General features: G+C 43.2%; 1 protein-coding gene across 2 annotated transcripts in view; it reads left to right on the plus strand.

The window, feature by feature from the left end:
• Positions 1–16,513, plus strand: part of LOC101156094 (whirlin) — a 42,146-nt gene extending 25,633 nt beyond the window's left edge. Inside the window, exons 4-11 of one of the 2 annotated variants that reach the window (XM_011479825.4) lie at positions 1,449–1,708; positions 2,793–2,829; positions 4,824–5,009; positions 5,085–5,252; positions 8,846–9,539; positions 13,408–13,658; positions 13,920–14,048; positions 16,005–16,513. In XM_011479825.4, the coding sequence (XP_011478127.1) occupies positions 1,449–1,708; positions 2,793–2,829; positions 4,824–5,009; positions 5,085–5,252; positions 8,846–9,539; positions 13,408–13,658; positions 13,920–14,048; positions 16,005–16,190 (1,911 nt within the window). In that variant the 3' untranslated portion in view covers positions 16,191–16,513. The remainder of the gene's footprint in view (positions 1–1,448; positions 1,709–2,792; positions 2,830–4,823; positions 5,010–5,084; positions 5,253–8,845; positions 9,540–13,407; positions 13,659–13,919; positions 14,049–16,004) is intronic. The other variant, XM_020706348.3, reaches the window with a different exon arrangement.
• Positions 16,514–17,292: the final 779 nt, after the last annotated feature.

The raw sequence follows: 17,292 nt of genomic DNA on the forward strand, positions 1-17,292 counted from the left end.
CATTGAGTCGAGTCTTCACATGAAAAACTCCAAACACATGCTGTGAGAAATAGCTCCAGATACAAAGTCAGCATAAAAGGGAAAGATGACGACCTTTGTTTTACCTGACGGGAAGAATACCCAGCTTCAATGTGTTTTCTAGAAAAAACAAAAAAACGATTAAATAAACAGAGCAGATGCCAAGCGAAACTCTCAACTCATCTCTAGATAAAATATTTCACTGCTCCGACTTTTCTGGATTCCTCCAACCCTGCTTCTATGCTTCTAAATCCAGAAGCATTTCTGATGATAAATATCTGAAAACAGCTGATCTCACATTTTACACTGAAACATTGCTGACATGACAACAAAAGAACTGCTGCTAAAAAGAAAGGTGCACCAAAGAAAGTCATCTTCGCTTTTATGAAAGTGTTCCTGAAGACTTTAACATTCAAATCCTTTAAACATGGGATGGTTTTTCTTTTGTGGTGAGATTATAGATGATTTCAGAGTGAAGTTTTTTAATTTAAGCAAAGTTTCTGCGGACGTAAAGCTAGAAATGGCAGATAGACCTCATCAGATGCTCCTGAGCGGGGAAACTGTGGGATCTGTAATGGCTCCACGTTTCAAGGTGAGCTGCAGAAGAAAATGCGTGCCAGTGCCATAACCTGATGGATCATTCATCTGCCTCATCGGTTTGTTTCTAGATTGTCCTAAATTTAGAAAATGGTTATTGAGAGAAATGGGATTCAGCTGAGTTCTATGGTTGCATTGTTGCACAGTGATTCACAGCATTTCAGAGACTCCATTGTGGTTTTCCAGCTGTCAGAACATCCTGTATTCCCCAAAGTCATGATGAGCCGTCTGTTTGCATCTGTGAGGGCGCCACGCATCCCAGCTCGCCATGATCCCACCTGAGCCTAACATGAGATGTGTTCTTTTATGTGTGTGTCATCGCGACACACCGTGCGCCTGTGCAACAGCTGCTTTCTGATGGGGGGGGGGGGGGGGGGGGGTTAAAATCTGCAGGATGCAAAAAAAACAACAACACATTGATCAACTATAAGTGAAGAGAGGAATCGCTGTAGATGATCACCTTCTCCCTCTGGGCCTACTTTTATCAGTTGTTCCAACGAATGGGTGAAGAAGATAAACTGGTTTTTACCTGGACTTCTGTGAGGAAGATTTAGTTTTAGTGAAACGGCGTTACTACAGTCTGGAGGTTGTTCCTTCCTTTACAGCAGCTGCAGCGGTGGAAACAGAACCGCAAATCATTTGCATGACTGGATGTAAAAAATGATGGAAGACGTTAAAAAACGTGACTTAGTTTTTTTATGAAGTTTTCAGGCTCAATGAATTCTGTTTAGCTAGTCTCTGTTGTTGCCAACCTTTCTCCGTCACATGGCGGTCTGAGTCGTGTCGGTGTCTCACACAGTGAACAAACACAGAGGCGTCTCATTTCACTGCAGGTGGGAGACCAAATACTGGAAGTAAACGATCAGAGCTTCCTCTCAATTTTGCACGATGAGGCTGTGAACATCCTCAAGTCAGGGTTCAGCCTCCAGATGAAAGTGAGGGACGTGGGTCGTCTGCCTCATGCTCGCACCATTGTGGATGAGACCAAATGGATCTGCAATCCGGTCATAGCTGAAACCATCGCCACAGCTTATCCCACCACCGCCGCCGCCGCCGCCGCCGCCGCCGCCGGTGCCAGTGGCTGCAGCAGCAGGTAAGACAAACATCCCCAACATCAGAGAAAGGGGCAGGGCTAAAACGATTCTGCCTAAACCTGGGAAGCCTTTGTTACTGTAAAAAGAATGAAACAGCTCTTTAAGTTGAAAATACAGTTAGAGTTTGAAACTGTTTGCTCAGTTTGAGAAGCAGTTAAAAATGGTTAAATGAGCAGAAAAAGCATCATGCTGGAAGGAAATGATGATGACTAACACACAACAAAAGCACCCAAGAGTCTGTTCAGCTAAATATTCTTCATCGATTGTCATCAGGAACAACTTTATAAATAGTTTGTGTAAAATTCTGTTTGACTCCTCAAACCAAACAAAAATGTAAAGAAAGCCGGAGCTTATTGATTTGAAGCTGGAGCTGCTGGCTTGAGGTCATTAATCCTATGAATGACCATCCAGAGCACGAGTAAAAATGTAAACGAGGAGGGTTAAGAAAGTCTCAGGAGTAATGTGTCACAGAAATGTTTCATCCAGAGTGACAGGGAAGGCGAAGAAGGCCGCTCTGACCTTCAGAAGCACCGACGGTAAGACACCAAGCAGGAATGAGTATCGCACTGTTTGGAGGCAAAGTAATGCAGTCAAGACTCAGTCTGTTTGTTGATCAGCATGGAGGACTGGGAGAGCAAATAGGAGGTGCATGGATGCAGTGAAGCTTCACATGACAAATGATTTGATTTTTTGTTATTGTTAATCTTTATTGCCTTTTTAGGATGTGCTGGTGTGGTTGTGAATGCAAGCAGCTGTTCGCTTTTGAATATCTGTCAGGAGTAATTAACATTCTATTCTATTTTATTCTGTTCTATTCTGTTCTGTTCTATTTTATTCTATTCTATTCTGTTCTATTCTTAACACAGTGCAGCTCAAAAAAATCATAACTTAATCCGGATGATGTCATGTAATGCTTTAGATGGCTAAAATTCATGACCAACTGGCAAATTGATGCCTTAAATATCTACTTTGTCAGGGTGTTCCACAGGGTTCTAGCTTTGGACCTTTTTTTTTCTCTTTATGTGTTCTACCAGGAAATACATCAACAAAACACTGATGGACTAACACCTGTTTTTGTTGCAGGCCGTCGTCTGCCAGAACCGCCCCCGTGACGGGAAAGGTAAGAATGACGGCTGCTTAAAGACCAGAGGCCAGCGTTCTCACAATGTGGCTGTCGGGCTTCCACCTGCAAAGTCCCACTTCCACAGCATTATCTCCAGTGTCTGGTTGTGATCTTCACATCTCCTGCTCACATTTAGACACAGACAGCAGGTTCCTTCATGGAACTTTACTGCACTTTCTCCTATCAGCGATCTCTGACCAGCACAGGTTTGCCTTGTTTAAGTGGACCATTTTCCCTCCTCCAGTCTGCTGAAGATCTCCTGTTCATTTTCCTGGTGTGGCTCATAGCAGGGGTATCTTCTTCTCTCACATCTGCTGTATTTAGCTCTTCATCAGCCTGCAGCATGTTTGGATGGTTAAGCAGCAGCTGCTTTTCTGCACAGAACTTGAGGTCCCACGGGATTGTTGTGCTATTTTCATCAGGCTCCTGTAACAGTGGCTCTCAGTGGGTCTTTCAGCCCATATTTAACACGAGTGCTGTTGTGCAGACTCTCAGCGCTTGTTTTGGTGGAGAAGGGACTGATTTGAGGAACACTCCTTCCAGTTCATGTGAGAGACACAGACAGAAAAAAGATGGCACTGAGTGAGAGAGTGTATTACATTGAAATGAAAATACCCAAAAGGAATCAGAAAGGTTTAACGGAATGTTTTTGGAATTGCTGGTTTGTAGGCTCACTGTTTGTCTGGATTTTGCTGGATTTGCTATGACTCTCTGAAAAGCTTGTGCATTGCAGTCTTCCTCACAGCCATGGTCTTCCTCTTTTCTTTAGTCTCTTTACAGACCTGTGACATTTGCCTTTTAAAAACATTTCTGCTGGTCACAGAATAATTGAGTTTGGCAGCAAAAGTCATTGTGATTAAATTCTGAGGGCCTCAGGAATGCCTCCAGGTCGTCTGCAGTCTGTCTGCAACGTGTTTGGAATTGAAAGAGCTTCAGCAACAACAGAGGGAAGTTCCCACTCTTCATCAGGTGTAAGTGCAGGTGTGTCCAGAGCGTACAGGACATTCTGTGTGTCCAGCTTTAGTTGGGAGAGATGTGGGTCTGGTTCAAGAGTCAGTGGCTTTAGGCTTGAGGGTCAAACATTTTTGCACTTGGTCACCAGTGACTGAACACAAAAATGATCATATTTTAGAGTTTTTTAAAGCTGTTGGTTTAAAAAAAGGTTTAAATGTTTGCATCGGGGTCTCTTTGTTAAAACACTGAATAACAAAAGACATCAATGTTGCCCCACATTCTGCATGAGGAAGTATGAACTACAGCGTTGGGGCATTTTTAAAACTTGTGGAAGCTCTCTTTTCCTCAGATTGAGCCCTCAGGCGTGACGTCTGTTCCACAGCTTGTCTGTCGTTGACTCAGGGACTAGTGCACTTTAGAATTGATCGATTTCAAACACAGAAGAAACCAAAAAGTTTCTCTGTGACCTCTCTCCCTCTTTGTTCGGCTTCCTCTTGTGTTTTTGCATAAATTAACCTTGAGCACAGATAGCAGCGCTTTCGTTAATGGCTTTTTCTAGCAGCATTTGTGACGCCATGTTTGAACAAACTGAAAGCATGTTCGTCTGAGGCTGATTATTTCATCATAGACCGAGTTGTTTGTGCTTTTTGTTCACAGCTCATTCCTTGCGAGCTCAAACCGATATGAATGTCTTGTTCTCTGCATTCGAGCTTATTAAACGTCCACACCGATCACGTCACCGGGAGAATGTGGAGTTCATTCAGTGAACAGGACGAGCTGCGTCGCAGAGAATCTGTCTGTAAAGATAAAACTGCGGAGCGGGTCAGGCCTGCAGCGCCGAAGAGGCGCCTTTGTCTTCTCATGATAAGCTCAGCCGTGGCGCGTGCCGCAGTAGGAGGGGTTTAAGAGGCCAGCACACATTTGTATATCTATATTGGCAGAAATGTGTAGATTTAGTTCTTTTATGACAACTGTGTGTGAGCTTTTTCTTGGCTCTGTGTTCCTCTTTTCATCAGTATTGTTGTTTGTCTTGGTAGTCAGCGGGATGCAGAGGTGTGTGTCCACCTGGCGCTCAGGTGTCTCTGGAACAGCAGGCCTTCATGCTGCTCACAGAGCAGGAGAGGCAGACCATGGTCTACTACCTGCAAGAGTACCGGGAGGGGCACATTCGAGTGGAACCGCTGGCCATGGCTCTGTTTGAGCTTTTCAACACTCATGCCAAGGTACGCAGCATCCGACTCACCATAACCCCTCCCCCCGCACATGCTTATGCAGTTTTTTGATCGCCCCGCTGTCAGTTATCAATGCTGTCTGAAGTTCGGAGTCTGGTGGCCCCTCATGATCTGGAGATTTACGACCGGCTGGTGCAGCACCGCGAGAAGGAGGCTCGCCAAGCCTGGCAGGGGGGCCTGGGGGTACTGCACCCCTCCGGCCAGGGCAGTCCTGCAGGCTCCGTCATTGCTCCGGTATGACCACAGTTCCTTACATTCACTGCTCCTGGCTGCTCTGGGTTCATGACGGTTCATGAGGGTTCATGATCCGCCATCATCTTTTCTTTTGTTTGTGCTATAAAGTCTTTTTGCCAAATGAAGCAGAGAAAAAGTACTCTTTACAGTAAACAAGTGACTGAATGAAATGTGACGGTTAAGTCTGGAAGATGAAGAAAGCTCTCGATCTTGGTTTCAGACTGTGATGCAGTGGTCTTCATGGCAGGTCAGCCGTGTTTTGATTGATGTCCCACTTTATCCTCCATCCTTCCACAGAGACCTCATTCTGCCAGGGTGTAGTCTGGCCCCTTAATGACAGCAAAGCAAATTCATCTCTTTTGGTTTTAGGTCATTTCACTTTGCTTCAGGATGTGAGACCCATGCTTGACAAACTCTTTGTGCCCAGAGTAGTTTTCCTGTTTTCCTGTCAGGGCCGGAACACAATCTCTGCAGTCTGAAGCTCTTTGCACAACAGGGTTTGGTGTCATAATTACACCAGATTTAACACTCATTTAACTGAAGAAATGTAGGTAATTACCACCGGCCAATACAAATGTATATGTTTTCTAGGAGAACAGGGGCTGAAACATCATCTGTGTTCTACATGAGTACAGGTTCTGGGCAGAGCTTTTGATTTTATCTTTGTAGGTCATGATTTAAAGAAAACCATTTGGCAAACTTTCTGCGGTCTCTTTCAACAATTTTTTTGTGCAGATTGGGATTCCCTTCAGTTAGCAGCGTAATCTGAGCGCGTGATCAGACTGGACACACTTGGTTCTCTTAAAGTGAACCAGAGCTCGTTTTCTCCAGTAATCTGGAACAAGGTCTGAATACACCCAAGGGGGCCCTGGTCCGGGACCAGGAACAGCTCTCTGACCCATCTTTGGAGGTGGTCTTGGTTTGTCTCTAATTGGACTGAACCCCGGTTCACTCTGAGTTACTCAGTCTGAATAGGCTCCATGCTCAGAGGCTGAGCGGAACAACTGAACAACTGAACCAAAACGGTCACCATCTCCAGGCCTTGTGGGATGTAAACACAGTAGCGGAGAAAAAATTAGGCCCAGCAACTCATTGAACTGGGGTCGGATGAATGCAGGCTTATTGAAACAATTTTAAATCTATACAGCCAGGACCATAAATATTTGGACAGTAATTGGACAAATGAAATAAGTGAAAACAAAATGGTCATTCCTAATATTTGGTTGTTGGCAATGACAGCCTGAAGTCTTGAACTCATGGACATCACCAGATTCTGGTTTTCTCCTTCTGAATGCTCTGCCAGGCCTTTACTGCAGCGGCAAACAGTTGCTGTTTGTTTGTGGGCCTTTCTGTCTGAAGTTCCAATTACTTAGGAGCTCATGAAATGAAGGGATTGTGTTTAAAAATGCTTTAGTTTTTCACATTTTTATACAATCTTTTGGTTCAACCCATTGAATAAAAGCTGAAAGTCTGCACTTCAATGGCATCTGAGTTGTTTTATTTAACATTCACTGTGGTAATGTACAGAAACTAAATTCATTTTCCGTCAGGTCCAACACCAAAGACTTTCAAACATGGTTGAAATTAATAAAGTTTGGCCTCAATTACAAAAGGGGTTTATTCAGTCATACCTCTGGTTTGTCTGAAGATTAATAACCCCTGTTGTTAAAGTATAATATGTCCAACACAAGAGGTCTTCAGCTCTCATCTGTCTGCCTAGCTGTTGGACAAAACAAGTAAAAAAAAAAAAAGAAACAGCTCAGTGACATAGACTCAGCTGAAATTTTCAGGTTGACGTTTTGGAGATTGTTCATTGTTTGTTTTGGTTGTTTAATCCAGTAAAGTACATTTAAGCAGTGTTGGAAATACAAAGCACTTTATTTTCTTGATCATATTTTAAAAACGTTATTGATCAAAGTTCATTTAACCTTTATTTTTTTTAAATACTGAAAAATCTTTTTTTGTAGAAAGCAGACAACGTTGTTTGTTGAAAACATATTTCTGAATTTATTAAAAGAAAATCACCTTGAATTTGCTTGGACAAAAACTGGTCACTGCAACTGTATGTCATATACAGTAACAATGTTCCAGTAGTGAATCAAATAGATTTTATACAATTATCTTCATGTTTGTATTCTGACAAAGTTTTTTATAAAAGGTCATACTTATTTAAAAAAAAAAAAAAAAAGAAACTAAATGAGAGAGAATGTGTCTCTGTCCAAATATTTATGGTCCTGACTGTTTGTCATAAACACTCATCAGCGCGTCTTCTTAGCCGTCATCTCCTGAGTAACCGTTGTGCAGCACGCCACTACCGTACCAAAGTAAAAAGGGTTTTAGCTGACGTTGATACAGACAATCAGAATTAACCCTGGTGCTATCCTATGACCCCCCCCCCCCCCCCTTCCATTGAGGTGTTCTCCCTACCATGACAAAGGTGGATAAAGGTGGAAAGATTTCATGTAATCCATGGACACCAGTGAAGATCACAAATCATTGAAGAAAAAAGGTTCAGAGCACTGTCTAGTGGGTCTAGATGACCCCACTCACAATGTTAAAGTGCCTAGGATAGAACAAGGGTTACTCAGTCAAATATAAAGTTTGAATCGATGAATTATCCCGACAAGGACTGCGAAACATAATTTCTGCCCCCCGTTTGCCCCGCCCTCGTAAATTCTGACCAATGACTGAAGAGGTCTTTAGTCACGTGGTTTTCTTTACAAGCTTTGGTCCAGAACAGAAATCCTCTGTTGACAGCAGTCTGAATACAGACCAATTGCAAGGTTTGGGACTCTATCTGGACCAAATTAGGTGGAATCGGTCCGGACCGACAGACTTTTCCAGTCTGAAAACACCCTGAATGTCAAAAACACTAGAATTAGACATTTCTTTGTTATGAGACAGGAATTCACTCAGTTTTCTGGAGGATTCTTTTTCATAACAACAACAGAAAACTCTTTTTGTTGCATAACCTTTATATCTATTCCTTAACACATATTACCAAGAGCTTTATTTTTATGGGGCGGGGGTATCGACAAATCAAATGTTTGTTTAGTATTTGAACAATCAGACCATTTGATCAGCCTTTGCATACTGTTCAAAGCAGGAAGCAAAAGACTCAAGATGTGATTGTTTATCCAAGAACAGAGTCATGAGCAACAGACGGGATGAAATCCAGCTGGTTTACATGTTCTTCACCTTAAAAGAGTAGGTCAACTCAAACAGTGTTTAGAACAGCTTTATTTAAAATCTGCTTTAACTCCAAGTCAATCAGAACTGCACTAAACTGCATGATCTGTTGAAGTCTAGCCTGTAACAATATGAGAGTGACAGGAATGGTTGGACATAGTAGGAGGGGCAGAAATCATCATGTGATGGTTAAAAGGCAACACATTGTTGCCTTTTAAAGTTGTTACCTGAGATGTTCATTATCTGTCCTCCTCTTTCTTTTTTCACATGAAGTGTTCCTCAGTTTCCTCACTTCGATAGGTCGATGGGAGGCAGGGCCTCTCACGGTGGATGGTGTAAAGATGACCGCTCCATCTTCAGTGTTCTGTTGTGCTGACGATGAACTGGTGTTTTCTGGCTTACAGGATGAATCCAAGTCTTCAAGCGGCTGTCCTACACCATGCAGAGCAGCTTCCCCTCAAGCCCAAAACAGACCCAGCAGAGAGCAGGACCTGAGCCGGACACCGTCAGCCCGCGTGGTGCAGCCTGAACCGGGCCATGTCTTCACAGGCCCCCCACGACTTTTGCAGGACTGCCTCCACAAGAGTCTAAACCACCTACCCACCACCCAGTACCCTCCCTCATCCTCCGTCCACCAAACCTGCTCCGGCACCAGACACCACTCCTTCAACGCGCTCCATCACGCCTGCCAGAGCTCCCCCCAGCTCTCTGACTCTCACGCCCCCAAACACACTCACCATCATGCTGCTTACTTTAACCCACGCACTTTAGGACGCCACACCTGCTCAGACTTCCAGCACCAACGCGATGCCTCCACATCTGCTAAACCAACCGCATCTGTCAAGTTCTCCTCTAGATCCAGCTCCTGCGAAAAGTCCTCCTGTATGTCAAAGTCTGCTCCTTCTTCTAAAGCGGCATCTCCAGTACCATACCCCCATCCATCACCCCATCCTTCTCCATGTCCCTCCCCCGGCCCATCTGTCACATCCGCTGCCCCTTCACGCAGTCCTGAGCCGCCCTGCTCTCCTGCCCTCAACCACAAGGTCACGGTGACGGGCATGAGCCGGCTGTGTGCAGACTCCAGACCACAGCAGAGAGGTACAACCCTCGGTGCACTCCTGTCTGTTCTAAGCAATAACTTTCAAACATATCCACCCCTCCAGCTTTCCAGGTATTCATGAAAGATGTGCTCCTTCAATAAACATTTGAATTTTGGGAATGTCATGTTGGGGGATTCTTTCATGACATGCTTTTAAAAACGTGCCTTTCAAAAATGACGTTGCACCCCAAACTTTGCTGTAGAACAGCAGAAGCCAGTCTGTTGTTCCAACACTTTGATCAAAAGGTATTTCAGTAATTAAAAAAATGAAACAAATTGATTTAAATACTAATTGTTGGGTTATGCCACCCATGTACAGTACGTCACTCACAGAACCTTCCTTACAGCCCTCCCTTTGCACTGTCGTTTTGCTTAACCCTTGTGCTATCTTAGATGACCCCCCCCCCCCCCCTTACATTGAGGTGTTCTCCCTACCATGACAAAGGTGGATAAAGGTGGAAAGATTTCATGTAATCCATGGACACCAGTGAAGATCACAAATCATTCAAGAAAAAAGGTTCAGAGCTCTGTCTAGTGGGTCTAGGATAGCACAAGGGTTAACCAGACTGAGAGGGGAAATAACTGAAAAGACCTGGCAGTTAAAAAAAAAAAGTGATCCCTGCAGGCACAAGTTTATTTTTCAAACCTGGAAACAAGTCCGTCTTGTTTCTCTCACAGGAAGGCTGGCTATGAGAATGACCAACAGGTCTGAAGTGATTTGAACATTGTTATAATGATACAATTGATTGTGATGAAGACCTACCTGTTGGACCTGCATGTGGTGGCTCTGTTGATCAGAGGCACCGCTCTTTGACTTCTCTTGACGGAGCTGTGAATTGTTCTGTCCCACAATGGCATCAACGGTCAGTCATGCTTTGGACAGTTTTCCTTGAGAACACGTACATTATCTAATGAGGGGGGCTTTGAACTGTGGTTTAACCCTTGTCCTATCCTAGGCACTTTAATGTTGGGAGTGGGGTCATCTAGACCAGGGGTCACCAACCCTGGCGCCCGCAGGGAATGCACCCAAAAAAATGTTTTTTTTGTTGCTTTTTTTTAATCGAAGCAAATATGCAACAAACAACCACGGCATGTCTGTCAATGACAACAATATCAATTCTGAGATAAAGGTAGACAAAAAAACAAATATGAAAACAAATAAAACTTTAAAAAAGAATCAATAAAAATAAGGGTCTATTACAAAAGTTTAAATAGATCAAATAAATTACACGATGTTTGGACATTCTTATGATTCATGTAATGTAACGATTTAGAGAATAGGTTAAGACGGTTGAGTAATTTATTAATGTGAGGTTTCACCTTGAATAATTTACAAGTATGAATAAAATGCTTTCAGTGCATTAATCAGAAAGTCCAGATTTTTTTCAATTAATTGTAATTGAATTTTAATTGTATTCCAATTTATAGGGTTAATGATGATATTTTTGGGTTTAAGCCATTTATGAAAAGAAGACCAAAACTTTTTTACATAAAAACATTCAAAGAAAAGATGTTCCACAGTTTCTACATCATTTCCACAAAAGACACAAAGATCACTATCCCAGTTAAAGCGAGAATGTAAAAAATGATTGGAAGGGTAATAGCACTGCTTATATATCAAATTAATATGTTGTGGTGATCTGGGGGTTAGCCCCACCTTCAGCTTTTAAGACTCATGGGAAGTGGGAATCTCGGATGTGTTAAATCGCTCACCATAAGTGAGGGAGCTGTGAGCAGAAGTGAGGTTAATGCTGTTTGGCTGCTGGTGGGGGTGTCAAATAAACAGACAGATATGATTGCCTGCTAACTTATGTGAGTGTCGTTTTCGACAAACTGGGGCTTTGCATGGGGCACGGGTAGCAGGTTTGGACATGTCAAGTGTGGCCGCTACTAAGGGAACTACAGGGAACTAAGACTTGGGCGCAACGGTATAGTATAGTAGGGGGTGCCGATTCAGTGCTTGCCATTTGTAATTGATGCACTTTAGCTCTGCTATCGTGAAATATATGGCATGTATATGGAACGGCCTGAAACTTGCGAATCGGCGCTTCCACCTTTGAGAAAGAGTCACGTGTGTGAGAGGAGGAGAAGGGGAGGGGTAGTGGGTGCAGGTTGCGAGGTGAAACGTCGCATGGAGACCATTGCGCAACACCTGGATCATGGGTGGCTTAAAGTACTCAGCTCATTCTAATAATGTCATTCTTCACTAACTATTGCGGACATTTTCAACACTTGTTTTACGGTTGTTTGTTGGTGATAGTAACGTATAAATAAAGACAGCAGGTAATGCAGGCTGGAAAACAGCTGCACTTTTTTTAGACCATAAATAGACAATAGATCATTTGTTTATAAAAGTATAGAGGATTTTGGAGGATTTTTAATGTTGGTGTTGCACAAAATTGTTCTACAATGCCAAATATTTTAGGAGTTATCCCAGTGATGAGTTCTGTAATTTAGTTTTTAATGTTTTATGAGACCTAAACATGATTTTCACAATAACAGGTTTTTAAATAATCAAATCCCTCTGATACGTTTCACAAAGACACACACAGGACCAGAGACACACATAGGACCAAAGAGACAATCAGGACTAAAGACACACACTCAGGGCTCGACAATTGTCCATTTGTCCGCTGGCCCCGGTCCAGCTCGCTCGAGCAGTACGGACCACAAGACTTTATTTTTCACTTGTCCGCTCGGGCCCCTAAAATATCTAACGGTTAATATATTTTTCACCTTTTTCAATAACGTATATTTTGCGAAAATGTGTAGATCAGGGGTGCTCATTACGGTCGATCTTCAAGGACATGAGTGTAGATCGCAGGCCAGAAAAGATAAAAAAAGTTATTCTGGATTAATGTTCCTGTCTGTTTTTATTCACATTTATGTTTAAAAGTTAAGTTAAAGTTTTAAAGGTTTAAAAGTTTAGCTTTAGTGTGTTCAATAAATGTTTATCTTGTTTGGCTGCAACCTAAAGTGTGTTTTGTATTTAGGCCCCCTCTGCAACTGAGTTTGACCCCCCCTGTAATACGAGTCTAGAAGATTCGTGCATGTTTTTGTGTCTAAAATGAGCAAAAAAAATAGGGCACACAAAAAGATGTCGTCAAATTGTATGGGGTTTTTTTGTTTTTGTTTTTGTTGTTGTTGTTTTTTTTTTTTTGGGGGGGGGGGTAGGAGGTTTTTAGTGGCGCCCTTCATGCCACTCGAACCACTCATACCGTCGTGACCCCTGATCTAGACCCACTAGACAGAGCTCTGAACCTTTTTTCTTCAATGATTAGTGATCTTCACTGGTCTCCATGGATTACATGAAATCTTTCCACCTTTATCCACCTTTGTCATGGTAGGGAGAACACCTCAATGGAAGGGGGGGGGGGGTCATCTAAGATAGCACAAGGGATAATATTACTGACCTCAGAAGATTGAGTTCAAACTTACCATGAAACTGAGTATTGCAAAAGCACACAAACTTTCTCTGATTTGCAGTTGTGTTTTTTTTGGGTCTGTATATTGTTTTAAAGAAGAACACGTAGATGACAACGGACAGAAATAGTTTTTAAATCATTTCATGTGGCTGGAAGTGGCAGATTGTAGTAAAGCAAAGTGAAACTGGTGTAAGGAAATAGCAAAAGCATCAAACTGTGACTCATTTTTCAAAAAGTAATTTTGTGAATTCACTGTAAATATTGTCCTCCTCCGGTTTTTACCATCATTTGGTTATTGTGTAATTGTGTTATGTATCTTGAAATATTTTCTTTGCGATGATAAATGACAGCAACTAAGTAAATCATCTCCGTCAGTGTGGATGTGTAAAATCCGAGCCTTGTGTGCTTTGCTGAATCCTAACATGAGTCTGTCCCCCCCCAGAAGCCACCTTGTCTCAGCTGTCAGACAGCGGGCAGACTCTGAGTGAGGACAGTGGGGTGGATATAGCAGAGGCAGGAGCTCTTAGTAAGGACGGGAGCCCTCGACCCAGCAAGAACCTGCAGGGCCAGCTGGAACAGTCAGGGACCTTCGCATCCTTTTCAGGGGCCACGAGACAAGTGAGGCTTTCCCGCTGCCGTCACTGCTCACCATGCTGCTCGCCTCTCATCTCTACCAGCTCGTTCTGTCCTGAGGTGGCTTTCCATGTCAACACATCTGTTTTGACGCCAAATCATAATCAACACTCACCTTTTTTCTCATTTGTATCTGTATGCAAACACAAAGTAGAATCCTTCAACTTAACTAAACACTGGCAGTAAATCGGAAAAGAGTGAGAGAAATCGTCAAGTCTGATGATCCTGAGAGCTCTGCAACCATCTAGTTCCATCTAGCATCCAAACACGACGAGCAGGTCCAGTGACTGAGGTCTTTCTCTTTCCTCTGTGTCTTCACAGACAGCCTCACCTGTTCTGGGACCCGCCGCCGTCCTGGTGCGTGTGCTGAAAAACGCTGACACTCTGGGCATCGCCATAGAGGGAGGAGCTAACACGCGTCAGCCATTGCCACGCATCGTCACCCTTCAGGTTAAATATGCAATTTGACCAAAAGACATTGTGCTTGAGACCATTTATGTTGGTAAACTCATGAAGTATTCATCAACATTTGAATGACTCTGAAGTTGGGCAGCTTTCTGAGAAAAGGAAGAAAAAAAGAAACATGTTAGCTGTACTTTTTTCTCTTTTAACCACTAAACTCAGCATTGGATTTGTGGCTAAGATAACAGGTACCTGTATGGTATGTTCAAATGATTAATGCTATCACACTTTATTTTAACTGAAAATGTTAAATGTTCCCCTTTCACGTGAATTCAAACAGCCTGGCTTCTTGTCTGAGTACTGATATTTACTGCATGAATCTGTGTATCTTCTCATGCAGACTAATATTTGCTTGAACGGCAGGGAAAGGTCATCCTTATTTGAATTTCAGATGTGTATTTATCTTAGAAGTTGAATTCCCTGTGCTGTCGGCCGTTTGCCTGAGCAGTAACTCTGTGGAACAAGCTTTTCAGTTTTTCAGGCCACAGCGGCCCCCAGGTCTGGAAGTAAACCCAGAATTCAGAAGCAGTCATGGAAAAGGTGTCATCGGGACGCTCTGAGTCCGCTTGTCAGCACTGGACTCTCAAATTGTGTCCCACAGCCACTACCTACATTTTGTGCATTTTCATGTATGAAATTTCCGTCTTTCACGATCCATGCGTGACAAACGTCATTCATACGTGTTTCTTGCACGCAGTTGTCCGTCGAGGGTTTCAGCCGACGGGTCTTTGTGTGAATTTGTCTTTTAGCTGTTCAGCATTTTTGGTCGGTTGAGAATTACACAGTTTATGCGTATCTTACGGTGGTGCAGTGGTCAGCGCTCTTGCCTCACTGCAAGAAGGCCCCTGGTTCAAGTCCCAGCTGGGGGACCTGAACCAGAACTGTGTGGAGTTTGCATGTTCCCCCCTTGCATGTGTGGGTTCTCTCTAGGGACTCCGGCTTCCTCCCACCATCTAAAAACATGCTAAATTGGTGACTCTAACTTGTCCCTAGGTGTGAATTGGTGTGTGTGATTGTGGCCCTGTGACAGACTGGTGACCTGTCCAGGGTGTCCCCTGCCTTCACCCATAAGTAGCCGGGATAGGCTCCAGCAGCCCCGTGACCCTGGAAGGGACTAAAAATGAATGGGAAAAAAAAATAATGAATACATAGTATATACAGAGACCATGAATATTATTGGACTGTAGCTCACTTCTGTGAAAATTTCACATAAAAACCTCAACTTTTCTCACTTCTTCCACGTATACTCGTGTATGACCAGTTTTCATCCATGCATGCAGAAAATGTAAGTCGTGGCTGATGAATCAACTTTAAGAAAGTGCAGAGCAAACATCAGGAAATGTACAATACAGACCAAAGGTTTGGAAAGACCTTCTTTACTCGTGTCTTCAATGGGTTTTTGCTAAAACACAGTTAAATCTTGAATAAAACGGACTTTAGGGCAGTTTGGCTGTTATAGTAATGTTCTGAGCTAAATTGGTTTGCAGTAATCTGAAATGTTTGGAAGGAGCGCTTCCCAGCATCCATAGTTAACCCTTGTGCTATCATGTGGGGTCCAGATGACCCCCCCCCCTTCCATTAATGTGTTCTCCCTACCATGACAAAGGTGGATAAAGGTGGAAAGATTTCATGTAATCCATGGACACCAGTGAAGATCACAAATCATAGAAGAAAAAAGGTTCAGAGCACTGTCTAGTGGGTCTAGATGACCCCACTCCCAACGTTAAAGTGCCTAGGATAGCACAAGGGTTAATCCAGCTCAGTTGCAGCTCTTTGGTGGTAAATAAACTGAACTGAGCAGAATTTGTGGCAGAAGAACTTCATTTTGATCAGCAGCTATCTCTGATGTTCCGGCTGGAAAAAAATGCATCCATTGTGCTGCTGTGTGAATCCTCCTGTCGCTCCACATACACCTAATTGTTTCCCCCAATGTTCTGTTGACAGAAGGGAGGCTCCGCTTATAACTGTGGCCAGCTGAAGGTGGGCCATGTCATCCTGGAGGTCAACGGTGTTTCCATGAGGGGTCGGGAGCACAAGGATGCAGCGCGGATCATTGCAGAAGCCTTTAAGACCAAAGAGAAGGACCACATTGACTTCCTGGTGGTTGATTCAGGGTCCTGGACTGGTTAGAGTGGATTTCACAGCCGGGAGGGGATGTACGACATCAACACTGTCTGTGGTCAAGTAGGGTTGATCCCCCGCCCAAAGATTAGCTGGCGGTTTGCTGGTTGGACTCTGCAGAGATTTGCACAATGGAAAACTAAAAATGGCTATTCCAGGAATACTTTCTGAGACCTCCTCAGTATCTGCATCAATTGCTGTTTGCATTTTTTAGTTTTTCCTTTTGAACTGAAGAACCAGGAGGTCAGTTAGTGAAATACAGCAGTGTTCATTCAGCAGGTGATATTTAAGATGAGATGAATACAAATAAACGCAGACTTTGTGATCTTGTAGCTGCTTTTTTTGTCTGTCGTTTATCTTCAAATGGAAAACGTGTCAAAGCAAAACGAGGACCCGATCAAAAGCCAAGCAGTGACAGTTCAGGCACAAAGCTGCATGACTTACCAGCTTCAGCGCTTCACAAACGGTAATCTCTCCTGCAACCATCACTAGAAGAAAAGAAAGGGGTGAAACATTCCTCATTAGGTCTGAAGACCACAGAGTACCACATCGTTTCAATTCAGCGGCTCTGAAAAGTGATGAACTCTTCAGGCCACCAACCTCTGTGTGCATTTGAGAGGCAGATTATTGTGAGGAATGGTCTTCAGGTTGTGTGGGACCAAACCCCACCCACTAGGGTTTCAGAAAATTACTGATTGCTGTTCAAAATCACAAACTATAATTTGGACTTTTAATTGACTCACAAGGACACAAAAATGATTGACAGGTCTGTTTTACGTCTTTGCTCCCCCCACCTTTGTTACTTGATTAGCAGCGACTTCAATAGACTTTAGGAGAAGTAGGTAAGGATTACTACTGTTTGCTAATGTAGTGACAAACCTTTGTGAATCGTAAAAAGTGCAGAGTTGTACAGTTCATAAGACTGAATTTCTGTGGCTGGATAACAGCATGAAAGCGTGTCGTGAGTCCTTCAGTAGCTCCTATAACTCCTAAAGTGAGCTCATGTAAATCAACTAACAATTAATGTAAGACTTATGCTTTCTAAACGTTTGTGAGAACAAAGCGGAGCGAACCCCTTCATCCTGTTCAGGGTCACAGAGGAGCTGTCATC

The sequence above is a fragment of the Oryzias latipes genome, chromosome 9 (genome assembly GCF_053564925.1).
Source record: "Oryzias latipes strain Hd-rR chromosome 9, Olatipes_Hd-rR_3.1".
NCBI lineage: Eukaryota > Metazoa > Chordata > Actinopteri > Beloniformes > Adrianichthyidae > Oryzias > Oryzias latipes.